This window comes from Bos javanicus, chromosome 8 (assembly GCF_032452875.1).
Source record: "Bos javanicus breed banteng chromosome 8, ARS-OSU_banteng_1.0, whole genome shotgun sequence".
In the NCBI taxonomy this organism is placed as follows: domain Eukaryota; kingdom Metazoa; phylum Chordata; class Mammalia; order Artiodactyla; family Bovidae; genus Bos; species Bos javanicus.
The window spans coordinates 23,924,579-23,951,144 of record NC_083875.1 but is presented as its reverse complement, the minus strand read 5'-3'; the positions used below and the strand labels follow the sequence as shown (position 1 = coordinate 23,951,144).

Genomic DNA, 26,566 nt, shown 5'->3' with positions numbered 1-26,566 from the left:
ACAGCCAACTTTGTGGCTTACTTGTAAAATCTGAACCTTAGTCTTTAAAAATATTTCTGAACTGTGGACCCACAGTTCAGCCATGAACAACTCCATTGAACATCTCAAATAAAATACCTTTGTTTTCTTAAACCTGATAAGCATTAGTGTTATTACCTCTAATTTTGTATTTTCTTTTTCACTTTAATTATTTCTGGTCTGGGACACCCTGTTCATTTTGGACTACAGTGTAGATAGATATCTTGCATCTATTACATATTTGTAGTACTTATTTACTTACCAGCAGGATATGATAAAATTAAGGAAAAGAAAATAAGAAAATTTTTAATTAAAGCAGGGAATTAGGAATATTTTATTTTTCTGTTTTCTTTTCAACCCACAGTCTATGTCCAAAATTAAAATGCCTAGTACCTATGACTAGTGTTTTTTAGTGAGTCAAGATAGGGAACATTCAGTCAATGAAATTACCCAGTATCTAATTCAAAAACAATTTTGGCTATGCCTGGGAGATCAGTCAAACTCATGAGTATGTGGAGTTTCTACCTTGTTTGCAGGATTTATTTGCAGTTAACATGCTTGGGTCTACCTAGCAAATTGTCTTATGCCTTTTCTGTTGCATTTCAACTTGGCTTCGTATCCATTTGGGCACAAACTATTCGTAGCTACAGAAACGTATTTTAGTAACAGGGGCTTACAGCTGATGTGTTTACCCATTTGCTACCCACCTAGGAGCCTAGGCCTGATGCACACGGAACCAGGTGGCGGGCAGCATGGTGTGAAGAAGGAGTGTGAGGCTTTGAAGCCAGATGTACTTGGGTTCAGATCTTGACTCTGCCAGTCATGGGGAGTGGACTTGGGCAAGGCTCTTACCCTTTCTGGGGCCTCTTAGAGTGATGAGAAAGAATGTTCATGGCACACCAGAGGCCCTCTGGGCCCCTGTCTACCCCACTCTTAAACTATAGTAACTCCCAGGATAATCAGCGAAAGAAGGAGGTTTGACTTTGCTGAGTCATTTAACTGAGGGCTGTCTCCAACATTTCCATCCCTTGTGCCTGGTCACATCTCCTCTTCACTCTCCCAGCCCAGGCAGGTATTATCTGGGGACTACTGTCCTTGTTAGGCACATGTGCAGGTCCAAGGGTTTGAATGATGTCTTACCAATCCTGAGATTGTTTATCTGATACAATTCTTCATTTTCACTCTAGTTCATTGACTGGCTGTTCAGCATCATGGAAAGCCCTAAGGAAGGACTCTCAGCAAAATCCAAGGATCTTTTAAAAGGTATTACTTTCATCCTTTATACCCAGCATAGGTGAAAACCATCCAGTGTTGTCTGTACTAGAGAACAGCATCCTAGTGTATGCTGGCTCCTGAAAGGGCTCATCTTGGTGCAATTTAGAGAAGTAATCTGAAGCTATCACCAATATGGCATTTTTGAATTAGAAAGTGGATTTATTATTATTATTTTTTTTTAGTTTTGTTTTTTTTTTAATTTTATTTTATTTTTAAACTTTACAATATTGTATTAGTTTTGCCAAATATCGAAATGAATCTGCCACAGGAGAAGAGTTTCATGGCCTTTAATTTTTATTTAAGTGGTTTTTTAACGTTTTATTGTGATCATAAAATGATTGAATAAAAATTAGAAAATTCAGAAAAGTAAAAAAGAATAAGCAAAAAGGAATCCAGAATCCCATTGCGCAATGACAATTTTGATTATTTTTCCTAAGTGTTACCCCCTCTATGTGTAAGTTTTAACATTGTTATAATCATAGCCAATTGAAAAATGTACATACACACTTTGAGTACTGCCTTTTTTTACTTTAAAATTATTAGAAGCATTTTAACCTATTCTTATACTAGCTTCATAAGTATTTTTCATGGCTGTATAGTATTTTGCCAGGGGAATTGGACATTTCCCATGCTTCCAGGCATTTAGATGGTTTTCATGTTTTTTATTGGAGAAGGAAATGGCAACCCACTCAAGTGTTCTTGCCTGGAGAATCCCAGGGATGGAGGAGCCTGGTGGGCTGCCGTCTATGGGGTCATACAGAGTCAGACCCGAATAATGCGACTTAGCAGCAGCAGCATGTTTTTTATACATCTCTGCTGCTGCTAAGTCACTTCAGTCGTGTCCGACTCTGTGCAACCCCATAGACGGCAGCCCACCAGGCTCCCGGTCCCTGGGATTCTCCAGGCAAGAACACTAGAGTGGGTTGCCATTTCCTTCTCCAATGCATGAAAGTGAAAAGTGAAAGGAAAGTCACTCAGTCGTATCCGACTCTTTGTGACCCCATGGACTGCAGCCTACTAGGCTCCTCTGTCCATGGGATTTTCCAGGCAAGAGTACTGGAGTGGGGTGCCATTGCCTTTTCCTTATACATCTCTATTGACTGTTAAACTATGACTGCAGGATCCACAAATATAAGCTATCTTTCTGTGCAAATTACATGGATGTTTTTACTCAAACCTCAAACATCTTCTGGGTGTTGGTTCTGTGGTCCGAGACAGCTTGTACTGTCATCCACATCTTGGGACTTGGGGGTCAGGATCCTCCCAGTGGCTGCCACTGATGCCCCTGACATGCTTTAAGTTACTGCACTGGAAAGTCTTACCTTGGGAAAGTTGCCTGTTGGCCTACCCTTGTGATAACTGACCATATTTTGCTTTAAGTATGGTGTATTGTATTGATTGCCTAACAAGCAAGAATTATCTAATGTATTGTTCCTACCTCTAATGTGGGTGGCAGGGCATGTGTAGGAAGGTGATTCTGATCAACCACAGAGCTTCACTGAGGATCAGAGCAGTGGTCTGACATATTTTCACTTGACCATTCCCAAGAAACTTGCTACTAGGACTTCCTCTACTTATTTTCCTTGGGGAGTTTGGACTCATTTTAAGGGCCATGCGTCCATGATACCATTGGTTATTCCCAACATATGCTGTCTTAAGTCATGAAGATAACAGTTAATTCCAGTGAGACAAATTGTTATTTGGGTCAAGGAAGTACATGTTCACTTGGTCATATATTCAAGGGCTTATTAGAGTCACACATAATTATTGTGTAACTCTGGCTTATCTTCATTCTCTCACACTATAATACTTAAAAAATATATCAATATATTGATATTTATATTCATATTCTAAAATAAGATATATAATAAGTTACCTAGAGGGATTATACACAACTTCCTTACTTTAAATTGAGCCCATGAAATCCTAACTTCATTACAGGATCAGTTTGTTTACCTTTTAATAAGACATTTAGTGGAAAAGTCATATTCGTGTAGAAAAGTGCTCAAGTAGATTTTTACAAAGGGAACATACCTATGTAGTCAGCACTTGGATTAAGAAAAAGAGCAACATCAGCATCCCAGAAGTCAGTTTGTTTTAATTCTGTGGAACTTCCCACTAACTGGTTGCAAAGTAACTTAAAACAGACCTTTTCCTCAACCTTTACTAATGGCTTCTTCCATTAAAATTCTATCTAAGGCATGATAGTCATTCTTAAAGATTAGCCAAGCAGGAACAAGTCAAGTTCTGTTCTGACACCTTTTTGATCTAAATGATCTTTTCAAATGTAACTGCACCAAATGAAACAGTGTGCTTTTTTTTGTCCCCTTTAGCTACCCTGCTGTCCTTGAGAGTTCTTCCAGAGTTTAAGAAGAAAGCTGTATGGACCAGAGCCTATGGTTGGTGAACAGCTTCACAGTAGCCAGCAGCATTCTCAGCTGGATGAGGAAAACCATATAGGCAGAAGGAATTTTTCAGAATTCGTGTCTGGGATTGCTGAGACATGATGCAGAGAGCTCAAGGGCATGAAAGGGTGGCCACAAAACTCACAGTTTGAACAGTGCATGCCTGGAGAGGTTGCTTTGGTATCCAGGCCAGTTGAGACTGAAATAAGAACTTGAATTTTATTTGGCTGAGATCTGAAGGTTTTCTTTTGTGAAAATTTGACTATCTCATCTCCTCCCTGCTAAATTCTAGTAAAACAATCTTGTGAAATCTGTGCATGTTGACTTTTGCTTTAAGGCATGGTGGAAGTTTAGCTCACAAAACCAAACTATAGTGGTGACGGCGGAATCTGTTTCCCATGAAGTCTCTAGAGGATATTCATTGACTCAATAAGTTAGACATGTTTTCTTATTCTTACTGCTAAAACACTCTTAGAACTGCTCTACATGCTTAAATAATAAGCATGGTGTTAACCATTGCTAAATCAGACCCAAAAGTGGTGGCTATAATTTTTTATGCTTGAGTCTCTTGAATGCAAGTGAAAGTTACCCAGTTCAGAATAAGAAAGGAAAGGTGTCTTTGCTCATAGGTATGGTGGAAGCAGCATGGGGTGTAGGGGGGCACTCTAACTGACCAGGCTTGGGCCATATGTCCATCCACCTGAACTGGGTTCCCCCAGAAGAAAGGTGATGGGATGCTAGGCAAGCAAAAAATGGCAAATAGCTCCTCGAAAGATCAAAAGATTATATGTTTTTAATACGTACAAATCTCGATCTTAATTAGGGTGACTGGTGGCATAATGGCTAGTAAATGAAGGAATGTGACAGTATCCTTAAGGGTTGGATTTTACTCAGGGGCTCAGAATCAGCCAGGAATTTAATTTTGCTCTGATTGCTAATTATTATTCCTTCATGCAGCCATTAATCAGGGCAGTCTTTAGCCAATCATATAAACACAGTGATACAAGTGTATATGGCATTACTGGGGAGAAAAGGTGTGCCACTGGAATAATATACCTCTGTGGCATGTACCTTCATGTTGTCACCAAGCCTACCTACCACTTGGGTTAAAAACAGCTCTACTAAAGTTCCAAATATATGGATTTATGATTCCAGGTGTCAAATATTTGTGGTTCACTGGGTAATTCACACTCTGTTTCCAGGTCACAGCACTTTCTTTTGCTGAACTCCATAGGGTGCCGAGACACTTACAGAAAAGGAGGAAAGGAAGTACTTAACTCAGGTAGTACTTAACTGCATCACCAGTATTTCATTTCTATTACCTCCCTAGAGGCTGAGCCACAGGGAAATGAGTTTTAAGGAAGCAGAAATTGAGAACATTTCTGTGAGAAGCCAGTCTCTCCCTCTCTCCCACCCACCTTGACTCTCTCATATTTCCTACCAATGAGAGGCTGAAATTCTTCTAACATTTATTACTAGGTATCAAGAGTATAAATGACTAGAGTTTCTCTTGCACTATCTTATTTTACCCTTACAATTACTAATAATACTATAAAGAGGCATTATTCTCTATTTTTAAATGAAGAAAACATCTAATACATAGCTGAGCTACTACCCTTAGGAATCAAGGTTCTAGAACCCCAGGCCCAGAGCTTTCTACTGCATCAGGCTTGTCAGCACCCACTTTCGGATGAAAATTCCCACCAAAGATTACACTTCATTCATGCTAAATATAGATTGCTAGAATCAGATAAAAGAAACCCCCTGCCTCATATTAATAAGCCTCTGGAATTGGGAAGCTCGGAGTTACAGTGTAAAAGAGCAGGTCCTGAAGGACATTACATTTCCAGCCAGCTGGCAAACGTGGGTGGCAGTAAGAATAGTGAAGAGGAAGTGGGCGCTGACCAACTACTCTGACATCCCCACCCCCTACAAGTCAGCAGAAAGACTTGCTGATGCTCACGAGAGGGATGAAGAATCAGCCCAGTCTTCCAGACCCAGACTGCCTTGTTCAATTCGGCCCAGTTTCTTCTCAATCAGGCTTTGTCCTTGCTCCTGCCCTGACAAGAAAACAGAAGAGTACAAAAGGGAGGAAATAAAATCTATCTGTATCCTGTTTTCCCTAGCTCCCCTCTTTGTTTTCAGCAGTCTTATGTTTAAGATTCATAGGATTTTCCTATTCATGGGAAGCACTAAAGAGTCTCAACTGTCAGATTCTAAATCTGAAGCTCTTAAAGGTTCTAAACTCCAACTATTCTAAGGATGTAGCTCACTGGTATAATAAGATCCTTTTCTCCTGGTTACCTGTCTCACCTCAGGTAAGAATGAAGGTATTCCTTTAGGATATTTTAGTTTGTTCTCCAAAAGCCAGAAGTCTCTGCTTTTTTGAGACCAGTCTATATACAAAAGGAAAAGCTCCGAACTATATACAAAAGGAAAAGTTTCCTTGTAAGTCATCTTCTGTTAGTTTTTGAAATCACAGTTGCCAAGACAAATAGTATGCTGGGGTATACTAACAAAGCATTGTGTGGGATTAAGTCTGTGTTGTGTGTCTCGGATGTACCCAAACAGTCTGACCCTTGATTTGAAAAGTATATGTTTGAGACAGATGTTGGGATCCATGCAAGTGCCTAAAATCTTTGTGTTTTATTTGTAATGTAATGGCTCCATGGTAACTAACAAGCTGTTAATAACCTTTTTTAAGTTAATTGCCACAAGTTCTCCAAAATGATTTTAACCAAAGATGATATTATAATTCTATAAAGGGTAAGTCTTTGTTAAGGACACAACTGCTATCTTGAACTATCTTAGTTACTTTGAAAGCAAGAAGTAGTTTTAGATTTGGGGTAAACATTTTAGCAAATTGCTGTTTTAGAAGAGAAATCTGAGCATGTGGTTAAGAGCCTTCATTAAAAGCCAGAGTTGTAAGCCCAGTCTTTAGGTCTCTGCCCTCAACCAGCCTATTGGAAGCTGCAGGCATTCCGAATGGAACCAGAGGACAGAATGTGGCGGTGACAGTTCACAGCCTTCACCACTCTTCTGGAAAGATACCTCACAGCATCATCCTCAGGTGTAAATCACTGCTGTGGTGCTGGACAAGATAATTTGCTTTTATATTTTCTGGAAAGAAATGCTTTATTCTAATCCTAGAAACTTTTAAGTCTCATCTTTTTAATATATGATGCAGTGTAATCTATTAATCTTCATAAAACAAAATTCTTTGAAACTGCAATTTAGAAAGAGCATCGTTTCTTGCCAGACACAGGGAACTTGTGAAATAATTTCCAAGCTGTTAGAAATGGTAATGAATAAAAATGACATTGATGACTCCATGACTTTGGTTTTACTTCTCATATGAAAGAAGTAACCCACCTAACAAAGTAGTTGTGAGAGCTGAAAGAATTCAGAAATATGCTTCATAAATTCTAAAATGTAAAAGAAATGCTTTCATTTTTGTACATTTCCCTGACAATAAATAGTAGCTATAATGCTTGAAATGGGCCTGACACCTTATATGCTGGGACTTGGGAAGATAACGGAAACATCTTAAGTAAATACATTCTGTTAATAGAAGCAAGTAGCACATTAAAGAAAGATTTACATAAGTTTCTTTAAAAAAAAAAACCCTCTATATTGTGTCTTCTGAACATGAGGTGACCTTTGAGATAAATCCAAAAAAATCACCTAGTTAATCTGATATGTTTACTAAAATGTAGTTTTTTCTGGATATTGTAGTAGTAATCCATAAACTCAGAGTTGCACAATTGTGTCTACTATGTACCACAATACAAGGTTCTGGAGTACAAAGTAAACAAGACATGACATTTTTTGCCCTTGTGGAGTTTACATTCAGAAAATATAAATCAGTAAAACATCATGTAATAAAAGCCTCTACTGCTAAGTTGCTTCAGTCGTGTCCAACTCTGTGTGACCCCATAGACAGCAGCCCATCAGGCTCCCCCGTCCCTGGGATTCTCCAGGCAAGAATACTGGAGTGGTTGCCATTTCCTTCTCCAATGCATGAAAGTGAAAAGTGAAAGTGAAGTCGCTCAGTCGTGTCCGACTCTTAGCAACCCCATGGACTGCAGCCTTCCAGGCTCCTCCATCCATGGGGTTTTCCAGGCAGGAGTACTAGAGTGGGGTGCCATTGCCTTCTCCAATAAAAGCCTCTAGGAAACATAAATTTCCTATGTCTGTATGGCTATTTATAATTTACAAAGATTTATTTACTTTACCATATTTCATTTGCTCTTTACAACCTTGGGCAGTTGAGAAAATTAGAACTCAGAGTCATTCAGTTAGTAAGTACTGGGTCTGCATTTGAAATCACAACCAATGTTCTTGAGAGGACTGTGCAGGATGGCAGAGCAGAAGGACCCTGAGTTCACCTCCTCTCACAGGTGCACCCAAATCACAACTATGTGCAGAACAACCATCAGTGAAAAAGCCAGAAGCTACCAGAAAAGGTATTTTACAACTTAATATATAAAGAAGGAGCCATAAGACAAGTAGGGATAACAGAACTGTGATACAGTCAAATCTCACAACACCCCCCCCTTCTCGGTTAGGTGATCCAAAAACAGAGTAATAGCAATTGCAAAGTTTCTCCCAAAGGAGTGAGAGGTCCCACATTTAGCTCCCTAGCCCAGGAATCCTGCACCAGGAAGATAAGCCCCCAGAGCATTTGGCTTTCAGGGCCAGCAGGGCTTACTTTAGGGAGTCCCAGGGGGCTGGGGGAAATAAAGACTTCACTCTTAAAGGGCATACACAAAATCTGACACCTTTCCTGGACCCAGGACAGAGGAAGTAATTTGAGAGGAGCCTGGGTCAGATCTACCTACTAACCTTGGAGAGTCTCCCAGAGAATTAAGGGGCAACTGAAGCTCACCTTGACAAAGACATTGCCATTGGCATCTTGGGGAACTACTTCTATCACTGGGACTCTGGTGCTGGTGGGTTGCCACTGTGGAATCCTTCCTCTATCTAGCATATTAGCTCAGGACCCACCACACCTGGTCCAATAGTCTGTAGGCACCAGTGCTGGGACATCTCAGGCCACGAAACTAAAGAAAACAGATGGTCCAAAACATAATGGATGCAGCAAAAGCAGTTTTAAGAGGGAAATGTATAACAAAACAATCTTACCTCAAGAAAAAAGAAAAATCTCAAAACAACCTAACCTTACACCTAAAGCAACTAGAGAAAGAAGAACAAACAAAATCCAAAGTTAGCAGAAGGAAAGACATCATAAAGATTAGAGCAGAAATAAATTAGGCAGAGATGAACAACAGGAAACACCAATGAAACTAAAAGCTGGTTCTTTGAGAAAATAAAATTGATAAATCTTTAGCCAGACTCAACAAGGAAAAAAAAGGGAGAGGACTCAAATCAATAAAATTAGAAATGAAAAAGGAGGAACTACAACTGACACCACAGAAATACAAAGGATTATAAGAGACTATCACAAACAACTATAAGCCAATAAAATGGACAACCTAGAAGAAATGGACAAATTCTTAGAAACATACAACCTGTTAAGACTGAACCAGGAAAAAACAGAAAATATGAACAGATCAATCACAAGTACTAAAAATGAAAGTGATTTAACAACTTCCAACAAATCAAAGTCCAGGACCAGATGGCTTCACAGGTGAATTCTATCAAACATTTAAGGAAGAGTGTTTAACATCTATCTTTCTGAAACTTGTCTAAAGAATTGCAGGAGGAGGAAATTCTGGAGTTCATTCTACAAGGCCACCATCACCCTGATACCAAAACCAGGCAAAGATACCACCAAAAAAAAGAAAATTACTGGCCAATATCATTGATGAACATAAATGCACAAATACTCAACAAAATACTAGCAAACTGAATCCAACAATACATTAAAAGGATCATACACCATGATTGAGTGGGGTTTATTCCAGAGATGCAAGGATTCTTCAACATCCACAAATCAGTGTAATACAACACATTAACAAACTGAAAGAAAAAAAACCAATAGATGCAGAGAAAGCTTTGAAAAAATTCAACACCCATTTATGATAAAAATACTCCAAAAAGTGAGAGTAAAGGGAACCTACCTCAACATAATATAGGCCATATATGGCAAACACACAGCTAACATTCTTAACAGTGAAAAGCTAAAAGCATTCACTCTAACATCAGAAACAAGGTAAGGATGTCCATTTTCACCACTTTTATTCAATATAGTATTGGAAATCTTAGTCACAGCAATCAGACAAGAAATAAAAGGAATTCAAACTGGAAAAGTAAAACTGTCATTGTTTGCAGGTGACATGGCTAAACAGAAAATCCTAAAGACACCATCAAAAAAACTACTAAAGCTTATTAATGAATCTGGTAAAGTTGCAGGATACAAAAGTAATAAAAATTGGTTGCTTTTCTATACATTAACAGCAAACAGAAAAAGAAACTAAGGAAACAATCCCACTTATGATCCTATCAAAAGTAATAAAATATGTAGGAATAAATCTTCCAAGGAAGTAGCAATAAGAGACCTTGGAAAACTATAGGACACTGAAAGAGATTGAAAACAACAAACAGAAAGATATATTGTGTTCATGTTTTGGAAGAATATTGTTAAAATGATCAAGGAAATCTACAGTTCAATGCAATCTGTATTAAAATGCCCAAGACATTTTTCACAGAAATAGAAAAAATAATTTTAAAATTTGTATGGAAACACAAAAGGCCCCAAATAGTAAAAACAGTCTTTATAAAGAAGAACAGAACTGGAAGGATCTCACTCCTTAACTTCAGACTATATACTACCAAGCTACAGAAATCAAATCAGTATGGCTCTGGCACAAAAACAGACATGCAGATCAATGGAACAGACTAGAACCCAGAAATAAACTTATGGTCAATCTCTGATAAAAACAAAGGCAAGCATACACGATGGAGAAAAGGCAGTCTGCTCAATAAGTGATACTGGTGAAACTGGACAGTGACATGTAAAACAACTAGAACATGTTCTCACACGATTACGAAAATAAAATGGATTACAGAACTAAACATAAGACTAGAAACTATAAAACTCCTAGAAAGAAACATATGATGAAAACTCTTTGACATAAATCATAACACTATTTTTTGGATCTGTCTCCTAAAGCAAAGGAAACAAAAGCAAAAATAAACCATTGTCACCTAGTTAAACTTAAAACCTTTTTGCACAGCAAAGGAAACCACTGACAAAATTTTAAAAAAGGCTGAATGGGAGAAAATATTTGTAAATGATATGACCAATAAGGGGTTAATATTTAAAATAGATAAACACCTCATATAACTCAATATCAAAAAACAATTTGATTAAAAATGGGCAGAAACCTAAATAGACATTTTTCCAAAGAAGTCATACACATGGCCAACAGGTATATAAAAAGATGCTGAATATCACTAGCCATCAGGGAAATGCAAATTAAAACCACAATGAGATATTACCTCACACTTGTCAGAATGGCTGTCATCAAAAAGAATACATATAACAAATATTGGCAAGGATGTGAAGAAAAGGGAAAGCCACATACTCTCTTTTTGAGGATATAAACTGATGCAGCCACTAGCGAAAACAGTGTATCAAAAAACTAAAAACAGAACTGCCATATGACCCAGAAACTCCACTCTTGGGTATTTATCCCCCGCCAAAATCCAAAACACTAGTTAAAAAAGATACATGCACCCCACTACTGAAGCCTGTGTGCCCTGGAGCCTGTGCTCAGCAACAAGAGAAGCCACTGCAATGAGAAGCTTGTGTACCACAATTAAAGAGTAGCCCCCACTCGCCACAACTAGAGAAAAGCCCTGCAGCAACGAAAACCCAGCACAGCCAGTAAGTAAAATTATTAAAAATAAAGATCAGTTCAGTCAGTTCAGTCACTCAGTTGTGTCCGACTCTTTGCGACCTGATGAATCCCAGGACGCCAGGCCTCCCTGTCCATCACCAACTCCCGGAGTTCACCCAAACTCATGTGCATCGAGTCAGTGATGCCATCCAGCCGTCTCATCCTCTGTCGTCCCCTTTTTCTCCTGCCCCCAATCCCTCCCAGCATCAGGGTCTTTTCCAATGAGTCAACTCTTCGCATGAGGTGGCCAAAGTATTGGAGTTTCAGCTTCAGCATCAGTCCTTCCGATGAACACCCAGGACTGGTCTCCTTTAGGATGGACTGGTTGGATCTCCTTGCAGTCCAAGGGATTCTCAAGAGTCTTCTCCAGCACCACAGTTCAAAGGTATCAATTCTTCGGCACTCAGCTTTCTTCACAGTCCAACTCTCACATCCATACATAATCACAGGAAAAACCATAGCCTTGACTAGACGGACCTTTGTTGACAAAGTAATATCTCTGCTTTTTAATATGCTATAAAGATAGACACACCCCAGTGTTCACAGCAGCATTATTTACAATTGCCAAAATATGGAAGCAACCTAAATATTCAACAACAGATGAATGGATAAAGAAGGTGTAGTATATATATACATTGGAATTCTACACAGTCATGAAAAACAATGAAATTTTGCCATTTTCAACAACATGGATGGACTTGGAGGGGTTTATACTAAGTGAAATAAGTAAGATGAGAAAGATAAATTCTGTATGATATCACTTATACATGTAATATAAAAAATAAACTAATGAATATAACAAAAAAGAAACAAATTTGCAGATAAACAAACCAGTGGTTACCAGTGTGGAGAGGGAAAGGGGAAAGGGCAGAACAGGGGTAGGGAATTAGGGCTACAAACGACTATATATAAAACAAGCTATAAAGATATATTTGTCTAACACAGGGAGTGTAGTCAATGTTTTATAAGGAGAACACAACCTTTGAAAATTGTGAACCACTCTATTGTATACCTTAAAATTATATAATATTGTACACCAGAAAATTATATAATATTGTACATTAGTAAGAAGCAAAAACAAAAAAAAACAGTGCTCTTACCTCCACATTATGTATCACAGGGCCCCATGGTTCAGCTGAATACCACGACAGATTCCTGCATTTCTCTGATGAATTAAGATGTATTTTTACTAATTGATTTTCATATATTAATAAAATTGACCGGAACCTTTTTTTAAGATGAGATGTGAAACTCTAGCTGTCCTTAGCAAAGACAGACTAATTTGTTAATAATTCCTATTTAGTGGGTTCAAAACTATACAAGAGAAAATGAATGCCCCATCATCTCAGTTGTACAGAGAACTACATTCTATGATGTCTTTTATATAAATAGTTCTTGTTAGCAATTTTCTATCCACACTGAAATACATTAGACTCAAAAGCAGTGGCTGTCAAACTGTAGTGAACATGAGGCTCATTTGAGGAACCTGTCAAAATGCAGGCTCCTATGTTCATTACAAAGCTTCTGATTCAACATATCGTTCATGGAGCCCAGGAATCTGGATTCTAAACAGGTACTCTTGTTAATTCTATGACTCCTGCTTCCTGGAATTACTCTGAAAAACTGTCCTGGAGAAATGCCATATCAAAATTAGCTTATCACTTAGACCCAGAAGAAGAAAGTAAAACTTATCTGAAAGAAAGGAAGACATGATGTTTTTAAAACCAAAATAAACCAATGAGAAGAAGTTGTCAGGGAAAGGGGAGCTTTAATTTTAAATCACTTTAATATTTTAGCACAATAAAATACAACTTTTCTTTGTACATAAATTTAAATAAATGTATGATTCTTTCTTTGGAGAAACAGATATTGATGATAGTATTTCCTTCAACTTTTGAAAGAAATACAGATTCTTGTAAGTGATGGATTTGCTCAAGATAGCAAATGTAATAATAAAAAAAAAAAGTTAACTTTGCTTAGGAAGTTTAGTGAGACCTAGTACATTTTTTGACAGCAAACCTGTGTACAGGAAGTCTGGTAAAGATGTATTATGTTGTGCTGTACCTGACATACTGCAGGCACAAAATAAGTTTCTTGAGTAAATACAGGCATTTGTATACAGCCAACGAGGGACCAACTCATTCTATTAAGGTTAACCTTTCTATTGAATGAAAAGACCACGATAAAGAGTGTTTCTGAAAAAGCATGCTGGGAGTAAAATAAAACACATCTGAGCTGAATGGATGTGTTTTGAAGTGTTAATTATTGGTTTTCATTCAACTGTCTTCTTAAAGGAAAATCTCAAGGACTCTGATGATATTATTTGTGTTTCACTTGTATTTTTTGGTAGACTTTTGCTGAGTGATGAAATAAATTCTCCAAAGCAGTTTTGATTCAATTAAGTTTTACCTTTTTTTTTTCCTTAGCACCAGAAGCACTGCGGATGTATTAATAAGTATTCTATAACTTGGGTTACATGGAACCTCACACAATACAACTTTGCACTTGAAATTCCAGAAAGTTTATTTAAAAAGTTATGTCTCCTACATTCAAAATATCTAGTTTTTCCAATTTCATCTATATTAACTAGATTTCAGAAGGTATGCCTTTGATAACACTGAACAAAATTAAATGAGGATTTGGTAGACGTGGTTAAAACAGATAGCCAAAGGTAACAGCTTTGCAAACTGGGTAACATCTGATTAACTAAATGTTTACTGTCTCAGATTCTTAATCTTGGGAACACAAACTTGAGTGGGAAAAAAACTACATACTGATTTTCACCTATCTCTATCAAAATGTATTTCTTTCAGTAGAGACAGGCAGCCACCCACAGTACTATAAACAATTGGGGAAAAAAGTAAATCACAGATTTTTTTTAACGTTACAATTGTTGCACATATCGCAAATTATTGTGAATCGTTATCTCTGCTCCAAAATTACCAGAATTATAAATTTACTGTTTGGTTTTATACTTGGAGAAGTAGGAAGGTTCTTAAGGTAATCTGGTTTAAAAAGTAAAGTTATAAAATTTTAATTTCTTACAGTAATCCCATCAAGTTTGCTGCTGCTGCTGCTAAGTCAATTCAGTCGTGTCCGACTCTGTGTGACCCCATAGACGGCAGCCCATCAGGCTCCCCCGTCCCTGGGATTCTCCAGGCAAGAACACTGGAGTGGGTTGCCATTTCCTTCTCCAATGCATGAAACTGAAAGTGAAGTCGCTCAGTAAGTGTCCGACTCTTCGTGACCCCATGGACTACAGCCCACCAGGCTCCTCCGTCCATGGGATTTTCCAGGCAAGAATACTGGAGTGGGTTGCCATTGCCTTCTCCGCCCATCAAGTTTATTTTATCTAATTCTTTATCCTCATCTTAGATATATTTCATATATAATAACATATTTCAATTGACATATATACACTGATATTTTATACATAGTTAATGGCGAAGGCAATGGCACCCCACTCCAGTACTCTTGCCTGGAAAATCCCAGGCAAGGGTACTGGAGTGGGGTGCCAGCCTGGTAGGCTGGAGTCCATGGGGTCTCGAAGAGTTGGACACAACTGAGCGACTTCACTTTCACTTTTTCACTTTCATGCATTGGAGAAGGAAATGGCAACCCACTCCAGTGTTCTTGCCTGGAGAATCCCATGGACAGCGGAGCCTGGTGGTCTGCTGTCCATGGGGTTGCACAGAGTCGGACACGACTTAAGTGACTTAGCAGTTAGCAGTATACATAGTTAATACTATGTGTAAAATAGGTAACTAATAAGAACGTACTGAATAGCACAGGGAACTCTGCTCAATGCTCTGTGGTGACCTAAATGGGAAGGAAATCCAACAAAGGGGATATGTACACATAGAGCCCTTTCACTTTCCTGTACAGTAGAAACCAACACAATATTATAAAGCAACTATACACCAGTAAAAAAAAAAAAAAAGGAAGATAGTATTATCTATTTCAGCAATGGAGGTAGCTATTTTTATTGGGAGGAAGGTAGGCTAAGTCATCTAAAGTTTCCAAAGGGATTCTCTTCTCTTTACCCACTAAAGCTTTCATTAATTAAAAAAAAAAAAAATTAGAAGTGGGGGACTTCCCTGGCAGTCCAGTGGTTAAGACTTCACCTTTCATTGCAGGGGGTGTGGGTTTGATCTCTGGTCAGGAAGCTACGATCCCACATGCCTCATGGCCAAAAATCCAAAACATAACAAATAAACATTTTTTAAGTGGTCCATATTTAAAAACTCCTAAAATTTTTTTAGAAGTGAAATAAGCAACATAAAAGCAAAATAGAGAAAGGGGATCAAGGTGGTGGAATATGAGGATGGATGTGGGGCTCACCTCCCCCACAAACACATCCAAACTACATGTATATGTAGAACAATTCTCATGCAAAACTAGGAACTGGCAGAAAAATCCCTATACAACTGAGGCTGCAAGACATTTACCTTTTGGAGTAAGGAGGGGAAGACCCACAGACCTGGCATCCCAATCTTGGGGTCCTATGTGGAGGAGACAAGCCCCTTGGCTGCTTGGAGAAACACTGACAGAAAAGCTGGAAAGGCCTGGACTCCACTGGTGAGGAGTGCACGGGTGCTGGCTTGCCAACACAGCAAAGACAGTCTGCCTTAGTGGGTGCTGCTGCTGCTGCTGCTAAGTCACTTCAGTCATTTCCGACTCTGTGCAACCCCATAGACGGCAGCCCACCAGGCTCCCCCGTCTCTGGGATTCTCCAGGCAAGAACACTGGAGTGGGTTGCCATTTCCTTCTCCAATGCATGAAAGTGAAAAGTGAAAGTGAAGTCGCTCAGTCGTGTCCAACCCTCAGCGACCCCATGGACTGCAGCCTTCCAGGCTCCTCCATCCATGGGATTTTCCAGGCAAGAGTACTGGAGTGGGGTGCCATTGCCTTCTCCGTCTCACCGAATTCCCCTGTCCCAGCTGAATGGACACCACGGCCCTGCTCACTCCACACCACAGCATGGCACTGGATCTAAGGCAGCTGGTTCCTGGGAAAAGACTCCACCTAGGGGTACAGAGGCAAACTGGGGGGCCTCAGATGAGGTCCAAGTAGGGCAGTGGCAGCCACTGTTGGTGGTGACTCAAATAGCACCCCAGAAGCAGTCCAGACCTCTGACAGAATTCCTGTAACCAATACACTGTGACCCCGCCCCCGCCAGCTGCAGCTGAGCAAGTGCTCCAGCACCGCCCACTCCATGCCGCAACACAGCACTAGATCTGGGTCTACCACAACAGGGGCAAAGATGCAACCTTGGGCTGCATCTGAGCAGAGCTACAGACACATATACAGGTAGCACATCTTACCTCTATAAGCACATAAGCCCCACTTATTTCAGCACTCCCCTCCTTTGGGGCAAAGGCCTCAGTGGAGGGAGAAGAAAACATACTTAAAGGGAACAGACGGAGAAGGCAATGGCACCCCACTCCAGTACTCTTGCCTGGAAAAACCATGGATGGAGGAGCCTGCTGGGCTGCAGTCCATGGGGTCGCTAAGAGTCAGACACGACTGAGCAACTTCACTTTCACTTTTCACTTTCATGCATTGGAGAAGGAAATGGCAACCCACTCCAGTGTTCTTGCCTGGAGAATCCCAGGGATGGGGGAGCCTGGTGGGCTGCCGTCTATGGGGTCGCACAGAGTCAGACACGACTGAATCGACTTAGCAGCAGCAGCAAAGGGAACAGAACCAGCTCAGGCCCAACTATCTGGGCATCTACTCTATCAATTGGGATCAGACCCTGCCCCTGACAGGGCAGTCATGGCCAATGAGCATAGGAAGTCCTGCCTCACAGCACACACAGACTCTTGCTCCTCCAACACCAGCCACATGCCATACCAAGGTGATAGTGGACAGAACAAGCTGAGAAGAATGTGACTACTATCCACGTTAAATCTAGCCCTCACACCAAAGATACTGGGCACACAGTCTACAAAGGGACACTTTCACATAAAAATGCCCCTTAAGGACCATAATAGATAAATGTTTCACCTAAATCCATAGAGACAGAGATGGCTAAGTGAAAAGGAAGAGAAAACTTCTGAAAAAAATAATGAAACTGGTAGATCAGTCTACTAGACAAATTCAAAACATTGGTAATAAAAGTGATAACTGAATTAGGTGACAGAATTCATCTAAGCACAGGTTATTTTAACAAGGAACTAGAGACTATAAAGCAAACCTAATCAAAAATAGATAACTGAATTATCAATTTTTGATAAGGGCTTCCCTGGTGGCTCAGATGGTAAAGAATCTGCCTGCAATGTGGAAGACCTGGGTTCAATCCCTGGGTTGGGAAAATACCTGGAGAAGGGAGCAGCAACCCACTTCAGTGTTCTTACCTGGAGAATTCCATGGACAGAGGAGCCTGGCCAGCTACAGTCCATGGGGTCTCAAACAGTCAGACATTACTGTGCGACTAACACACACATTTTTGATAAAGCACTCTAGCAGTACTGAATCACACACTAAATGACGCAGAAGAAAGTATGAGTGACCTGGAAGACAGAATAATGGAAATCACCCAATCAGAACAGCAGACAGAAAGACAAATGAAAACGAAAACAAAGCAACATACAAGATCTATGGTACCACATAAAAAGTGCCAACATTCACACTGCAGAGGTTCTAGAAGAAAGAAGAGGATCAAAAACCTATTTAAAGAAATTATGGCTAAAAACTTCACAAACCTAAATAAGGAAACAGATACCCTTATAAAGGAATCACAAAGGGTCCCAAGCAAGAAGAACCCTAACAGACTCACACCAAGACACAACATAATTAAAACAGCAGAAGTCAGAGAGAGAATTCTAAAGGCAGCAAGAGAAAAATAGTCATATACAAAGGAACCACCATAAGGCTATTAGCTGATTTCTCTGCAGAAACTTTGCAGGTCAGAAGGGAGGGCATTATACATTCAAAATCCTAAAAGAGAAAAAACCTGAAACTTAGAATACTCTACACACCAAGATTATCATTTAGAATAGGAGAGATAAAGACCTCAGACAAGTAGAAACTAAAAGAATCCACCAATACGAAACCTAAAAGAAAAGTTAAAAGAAATGTCAAAGAATCTACTCTAAATGGAAAAGAAGTAAGAATATATAGGAAAAGGAAAATCCCAATAAGAAAGGCAAATATAAGGATAAAGATCACTTAAATAAGGCAGTACATAGATCAAAACAAAAGTAAAAAATTGTAAAAGCAACTATAATTGCAATCAACAGTAAAGGGTAAGCATGAAGATGTAAAATATGACTTCAAAAACACAAAATGTGGGAAAGTGAAAGTAAAGTCACTCAGTCGTGTCTGACTCTTTGCGACCCCATAGACTGTAGCCTACCAGGCTCCTCCGTCCATGGGGTTCTCTAGGCAAGGATACTGGAGTGGGTTGCCATTTCCTTCTCCAGGGATCTTAATGTGGGAGAGGGGAGTAAAAAATGTAGATCTTTTCAGTTTAAAGCTCGTAGATACAACTATGAACCAATATATATGAACCCATAGTACCCATAAATCAAAAACCTACAAGATACAAAAACCAAAAAGAAAAGAACTTAAGCACACTAAAAAAGAAAATTATCAAACCACAATGGGAGAAACAAAAAGAAGTGAACGCTGAAGAAGTACAAAAACAACTGGAAAAGAAAGTAACAAAATAAGTACATAGCTATCAATAATTACTTTAAATGTCAATGGACTAAATGCTCTGATCAAAACACACAGGGTGGGCTCTCATATTAGAAGAATTAATACTATTAAAATGGACCTACTACCCAAAGCAACCTACAGATTTAATGCAATCCCTACAAAATACCCATGACATTTTTCACCGAACTAGAAAAATAATCCTAAAATTAACATGAAACCACAAAAGAACATGGAACCCAAACTGACAAAGCAATTCTGAGAAAAAAGACCAAAGCTGAAGGTATCACCTTCCAGGACCTCAGACTCTACCACAAAGCTACAGTAATCAAAACAGCATGGTGCTGGCACAGAAACATAGATCAATGGAACAGAATACAGAGCCCACATACAAACCCATGCAGTTTTGGTCACTTAATCTATGACAAAGGAGACAAGAATATATAATGGAGAAAAGACAGTCTTTTTAATAAGTGTGTATGTTTGAGTGTATTAGTCACTCAGTTGTGCCCGACTCTTAGAGACCCCATGGACTGCAGCCCAACAGGCTCCTCTGTCCATGGGATTTTCCAGGCAAAAATACTGGAGTGGTTTGCCATTTCCTTCTCCAGGGGATCTTCCCAACCCAGGGATTGAACCTGGGTCTCCTGCACTTCAGGAAGATTCTTTACCAACTGAACTACCAGGGAAGCCCCTTTAATAAGTGGTGGTGGAGAAAATGGGCTGCTATAGGTAAAACAATGAGATTGAACATTTTCTCACACTATTACAAATATAAGCTCAAAATAGATTTTAAAGAACTAAATGTAAGACTGGAAACCATAAAACTAAAGAAACATAGAAAGACACTCTTTGACATAAAACAGCAATATTTTTTGCTTTCTCCTAAGGCAAACAAGGAATGATGCTAAAGCTGAAACTCCAGTACTTTGGCCACCTCATGCGAAGAGTTGACTCACTGGAAAAGACTCTGATGCTGGGAGGGATTGGGGGCAGGAGGAGAAGGGGACGACAGAGGATGAGATGGCTGGATGGCATCACTGACTCGATGGATGTGAGTTTGAGTGAACTCCAGGAGTTGGTGATGGACAGGGAGGCCTGGCATGCTGCAGTTCATGGGGTCGCAAAGAGTCGGACACAACTGAGCAACTGAACTGAACTGAACTCAAGGCAAACAAAAGCAAAAATAAACAATAAACAAATGGGACCAATTAAACGTAAAGCTTCTGCAGAGCAAAGGAAATCATCAAGAAAATGAAAAGACAACCTACTGAATGGAAGGAAATATTTGCAAATGATGTGACTGACAAGGAGTCAAAATCCAAAATATACAATCAGCTCATACAACTCAACATCAAAAAACAATCCAATCAAAAAATCAGCAGGATTTGAATTCCTATTGGTAGGAATGTAAATTGGTGCAGCCACTATAAAAAAGAGTGTGGAGGTTCCTTAGAAAAATTATGAACAGAACTACTTTATGACCCAGCAGTTCAGCGGTAAAGAATCCACCTGCAATGCAGGAGATACAGAAGTCATGGGTTTGATCCCTGGGTCAGGAAGATCCCCTGAAGGAAGAAATGGCAATCCACTTCAAAATTCTTGCCTGGAAAATCCCATGGACAGAGGAGCCTGGTGGGCTACAATCCATAGGGTCGAAGAGTCAGACACAGCTGAGCAGGCATGCACACACACATATGACCTGACAATTCAACTCTTGGGTATATACCCAGAAAAAGTAAAAACACTAATTCAGAAAGATTCATGCAACCCAATGTTCATAGCCACACTGTCTACAGTAGCCGAGACAAAGAAGCAACCCAAGTGCCCATCAACAGATGATTGAAGAAGGTGTGCCATACATATTCTTATGGCACACCTTCTTAATTCAGTCATCATACATATCGGAGAAGGCAGTGGCACCCCACTCCAGTACTCCTGCCTGGAAAATCCCATGGATGGAGAAGCCTGGTAGGCTGCAGTCCATGGGGTCGCTGAGGGTCGGACACAACTTGAGCGACTTCACTTTCACTTTTCACTTTCATGCATTGGAGAAGGAAATGGCAAGGCACTCCAGTGTTCTTGCCTGGAGAATCCCAGGGACGGGGGAGCCTGGTGGGCTGCCGTCTCTGGGGTCACAGAGTCAGACACGACTGAAGCGACTTAGCAGCAGCAGCAGCCATACATATACAATGGAGTATTAGTTAACCATTAAAGAATGAAATACTGCCTGCCACCTGGATGGACCTTCAGTATATTATATTAATACTTAGTGGAAGTAAGTCAGAGAAAGACAAATACTATGATATCATTTATATGTGGAATCAAATAATGCAAATGTATGTATATGCAAAACAGAAACAGACTCACAGACATAGAAAACACACTTGTGGTTACCAAAGAGGAAAGGACTGGAGGAAGTAACAAATTAAGGGTATGTTAAATTCTTTGTTGAAGAATTAACAAACTACTATAAATGAAACAGTTAAGCAACTGTGTGGCACAGGGAATTATACCCATTAACTTAAAATAACCTATAATGGCAAATAATGCAAAAATACTGAGTCACTATGCTGTACACTTGAACTAACATATATTTTAAGTCAACTGTACTTCCAATAAAAACAAAAGCAAAATAAAATGTAGCTTCTTACAAGGATAATTTTAACATTTATTTTAAAATTCCAAAAATTATAACTACATAAATACACCAACTATCTTTAGTAATACTCAATTGTTTCTTTTTAAATATTTTATTTAGTGGAAATAAGTTTACCCATTATTATAATGACATCCCCATTACTTGGTTCTTATTGTTAACACAATATTTAGTACTCTTTCTCACATAGTTACTTGGAGAAGGAAGTGGCAACCCACTCCAGTATTCTTGCCTGGAGAATCCCATGGACGAATGAGCTTTGTGGGCTACAGTCCACAGGTCGCAAAGAGTTGGACACGACTGAGCGATTTCACGTTCACTTTACATAGTTACTGGATAATAAGATTTTATAATTCTTTCAAGAAAAATGAATGATATACTGAAGGTACAAAAATTCTATTAGTAAATTATTCACATATATTTTAGATCTTCAAAGAAAGGAACATTTTTAAAAACTGTAAGTGATGACATATGGTTTATAGTAATTAGCAATAATTCAGTAATAATCTGAAGCATCACTAGTTCTCAGTTTTCTTTAAATTGATTTATTATATTTGTGTACCTTTTATCTCCGTGTAAGGTATGTATATGGCCTGATTAAATCTTCCAAGAAAGGAATATGGGGCATGATTTGTGAAACAAAGTCTGTTCTGTTTTCCTCAGGGTCCTCTTTTAAGACAGCAAAGTCCAAACAACTTGTGTAATATTAACAATACTCTTTCAGTGTTTGGAAAAATGTTTTATTTTCCAAGTTTGTCTAATGTTTAAGGTGGGTGTTAACTATGGGCACAGTGATATCAGTCTATAAAATAGGCTATTCTAGAAAAGTACAGGGCATATTACACACCACTCCCCTCCCACAGATTAGCTGCTACATGGGAACTCAGAAGTGAAAAGAAATAGATGTAAATAGATGTCATTTAAGTTAACAACTTTGGTTTTTTAGTTTAATTGAATCTACTCCAGTTAAAATCCTATTTCTCATTAACTTTACAGGAAAATAATCAGGCTTCACACAATACAAACTTAACTTGTGTAAAATTCACAGCTTTGGTGAAACAGGTTGTGAAGAGTATATGAACTAAAAACAATGTGTGGGAAAAACAGACTGTGGTGTATGTCAAGAGTTCTGGGGAGGAGTGCAATTATTCCATGTTATGGATTTTTGTCAAATACTAGATATCTGTTCACCAGAATACTTCCGGTGTTGTGTTTCCTGCAGCTGACTCCACAAGCCTCTTCTTTCTCATGTCACATCCCAGTGCTATGCTTCACATTTTCTTCTTATTGGGAAACACTCTGAGGATGTCTCGTCTTTCTGAATAAAGATGATTGTAGGTGAAATACATTCCTAAGGTAGAGAAGAAAATGGCAAAAGTAAGATTGATTAACCATCTCTTTGGAGAAGGCAGTGGCACCCCACTCCAGTACTCTTGCCTGGAAAATCCCAAGGACGGAGGAGCCTGGTAGGCTGCAGTCCATGGGGTCGCTAAGAGTCGGACACGACTGAGCAACTTCACTTTCACTTTTCACTTTCATGCATTGGAGAAGGAAATGGCAACCCACTCCAGTGTTCTTGCCTGGAGAATCCCAGGGACGGGGGAGCCTGGTGGGCTGCCGTCTATAGGGTCACACAGAGTCGGACACGACTGAAGTGACTTAGCAGCAGCAGCAACAATTTCTTTGGAAAGAACCATGGTTTTGAAATACAGCGTACTGCCTGGAGTCCAGGAAGAGGACACTTGCAAAGGAGACTCAAAGAAGAATACTTAAAGAGTGATCAGATCTTCTGAAGAAGGGGAAGTAAATTCCTCCATCTTACTGTTCTGCATATTACAAAGAAGGAACTTTTCCCCGTTCTTTAGCTCTCTCCATTCCCCCCAAAGTTTCACATTTGTCTTCTTTTTTATGTGTTGTTCTTACATACCTGATAGTTGTTATCTTCTAGAGGTAATACTTATCTTAAGGATGTATAAAGGTTAGAGCTGATGAAACTAAAATTTAACAACAGAAGTCTGTTTCTCGATTTCCTGGACAGATTAATTAATCGATCAGGTTTTCTCAGTTCCATATATTTTTCTTGAGTCTTTAGCACCTACTCCCACTTGCCTGCTAGGAAATGCTAGCACATACGGCCAAACAAACAGGAATCAGAAACAGATACAAATGGGAAATCCAAAGATAGCCAAGTTTACTTAGTTTGACATCCTGATTTTCTTTGTAGATGCTTGTGTCTGTTGGTGAAAATTTCATACACAAAGCAGTTACATTTTCTGCCAGTAAAACTCTTTTTGTTCATACAGTGATATATTTGATCTCATAATGCCCTGCAAAAACCATTAGAAATAACTTCTAAGTGCTTTACTAATAAGTAATAAGGTCCAGGTCATCATTCCAGGTATCCTCTATCATCTCTTGCGCGTTTACAGACCTTTCTATTGATACCAAGGTAGATGGCAGCACAAACCAAAAAGCACAGGAAGAATGCAAAAACAGAACAGAAAAGCTACTTACCTACAAACAGCATCATGAGATATATTTTCAGCACATATGGGAAATAGAAGGATAAGTCAAAGGGCAGCTTTGTGGAGTAAGTGCCAAATGATTCGAAATAAGGCAGCGACTGATAGATGGTAAATGCTGTTTAAAGAAAAAACGAATCATGAAGGTTTCCCTTCTTACCTTGCTACATGGATATGTATGTATGTTAGCACAATTGAAGGATATTCTGAATTTGATAATGACAACCCCGTGAAAACTGCTGAATCCTTTTGCCAAAGCTATAATTTGGTATGGAAATGCACTGAAGATCAGATTGGCAGGGCCATTACAGCAGTGGGATCTGCTAAATTTTTATCCTTGTTTTATTTTATTGTGCCTACATAGAAAGAGTTTACTGTGTTTCTCTGTTTATTGAGGTATAGTTGATGTATAAGTTTCAGGTGTGCAACAGAGTGATTCATGATTTTGTATGGTGGAGTATAAATGGCTATACTCCATTTATAGTTATTATAAAACATCAGCCATATTCCCTGTCTGTATATCTTTTTAGCTTATTTATTTTATACATAGTGGTTTGTACCAAAAATAGTATCTCAAAATACCTGTCCTCTTAGCCACAAGTAGTGGTGATAGATGAGTGAACATGGAAAATGCTTCATATATTTTCCTCTTAGAGTTTCACAACACACATTGGTAGAATGCAGATTCTGTCAAGTTCTGCAATAAAGAAACTGGTTTCACCCATTTCCTCAGTTTAACTGGTCTCGGAAGATGTCCTTCTTCTTCCCCATCCCCAGCAGTACTTAATAAAACTTCTGAGGAATAGTGTGAGAAATGCTGGCCTCCAATTACTTTGAAGGAGGAGGCTCTTGTCAAATAAAGAGTTGAATATTCTATGGAATTATACCCCATATATAGACCTTTAATAATATTTCATGGGATAAAAAGACAATGTACTATGGTTTGTAAGATGTTGTCATCCAGGTAAGCTGGGTGAAAGTACATGGCAACAATGCACTATTTTTGCAACTTATTGTGAGTCTAAAATTATTATTTTTAATTTCTTTCCTTAAAAGATGGAGGAAAAGTCAGGTGCCTACAGCTTTCATAGCCAGACAGTGGCATCAGCATAGAGTCTGCACTTGACACCAAAAAAAAAAGGAAATATACAGAAACGTACAAAATTGTAGTCACCTACATTCCACCACCCAGAATTAATCATTATTGATATTTTGTTATATATGCTTTCAAAATGTTTCTGCATATGCTTTTCTTAATTTCAAGAATAAGTATATGAATCTAATTTTAATAAAAGAATATGCATTTTACAGCAACCATATACAAAGCTTTCCTAAGAAACAAGAAGGCTTACAATTACGGAATAAAAAGGAAAGTCTGCTACATATTTATTCGTCCTTTATTCTTAGGAAAATATTAGTCATATTTCTACTTTATTACTTTATATATTCTTTACAGTATTTTTATATTATCTAACAAATGAAGGTACTTAATAAATGTTTCAATGAGTGAGGGATTTTGTTCTCAAATAAATGTGCAATCCATTTTTTATGGTTTTTAAGATTTTCTAGATTCTTTTGGCATAGTCTAATTTCAAAACTCAATAATTCTTCCTTTTGAGAACAAAACATATTTTAAGATGATACTTAATATGATTTACTAGAATATAAGCTCTTTTTCTTTGGTCATTGGTGGATAGAAAACATGTGGGTATATCATATATACTTTACAATTATTATCAATGTCACCATCATTTTATGTTAAATATTTCTATATGTTTTCCCTTAGTTACCTTAACATGTGCTCTCTTCATTTCTTTATGCCTTTGGTTTTCAAAAACTTTTATCATGTCCGTTTCAGAGTTTCCTTCCTGTCTCCTAAATCTATTACAGAAGGAAGTATATATTCCACAAATATCCTCAAGCTCTTTGCAAATAGATGTTTAACCACTTGATTTTAAGCTTAAGTTTTACATTTAGGCTTAGTAATCAGCTTACTTCACATCGTATTTAATAATTCATTGTTTATTGATCATGTACATTGGGTTCATAAGAGAAAGGAAGGAAGAAACAAAGACAACCCCATATTCCTGTGAAGCTTAGAGACTAGACAGGGAAATCTATATTAATCAAAGAATCATGCAAATGTCTAATTACTGCTAA

The 26,566-nt window shown here is 38.6% G+C and overlaps 2 protein-coding genes across 3 annotated transcripts in view; one reads left to right on the top strand and one right to left on the bottom strand.

Annotated features, from left to right (window-relative positions):
- Window positions 1-4,012, top strand: part of FOCAD (focadhesin) — a 302,861-nt gene extending 298,849 nt beyond the window's left edge. For both annotated transcript variants that reach the window (XM_061425184.1, XM_061425185.1), the window contains 2 exons: window positions 1,206-1,281; window positions 3,627-4,012. In XM_061425184.1, coding sequence (XP_061281168.1) covers window positions 1,206-1,281; window positions 3,627-3,700 — 150 coding nt within the window. In that variant the 3' untranslated portion in view covers window positions 3,701-4,012. The remainder of the gene's footprint in view (window positions 1-1,205; window positions 1,282-3,626) is intronic.
- Window positions 4,013-22,602: 18,590 nt separating this feature from the next.
- HACD4 (3-hydroxyacyl-CoA dehydratase 4) overlaps window positions 22,603-26,566 on the bottom strand; it is a 28,709-nt gene continuing 24,745 nt past the window's right edge. The window contains exons 6-7 of the mRNA XM_061425190.1: window positions 24,399-24,524; window positions 22,603-23,235 (exon numbers count right to left, since the gene is read on the bottom strand). Coding sequence (XP_061281174.1) covers window positions 23,156-23,235; window positions 24,399-24,524 — 206 coding nt within the window. The 3' untranslated portion in view covers window positions 22,603-23,155. The remainder of the gene's footprint in view (window positions 23,236-24,398; window positions 24,525-26,566) is intronic.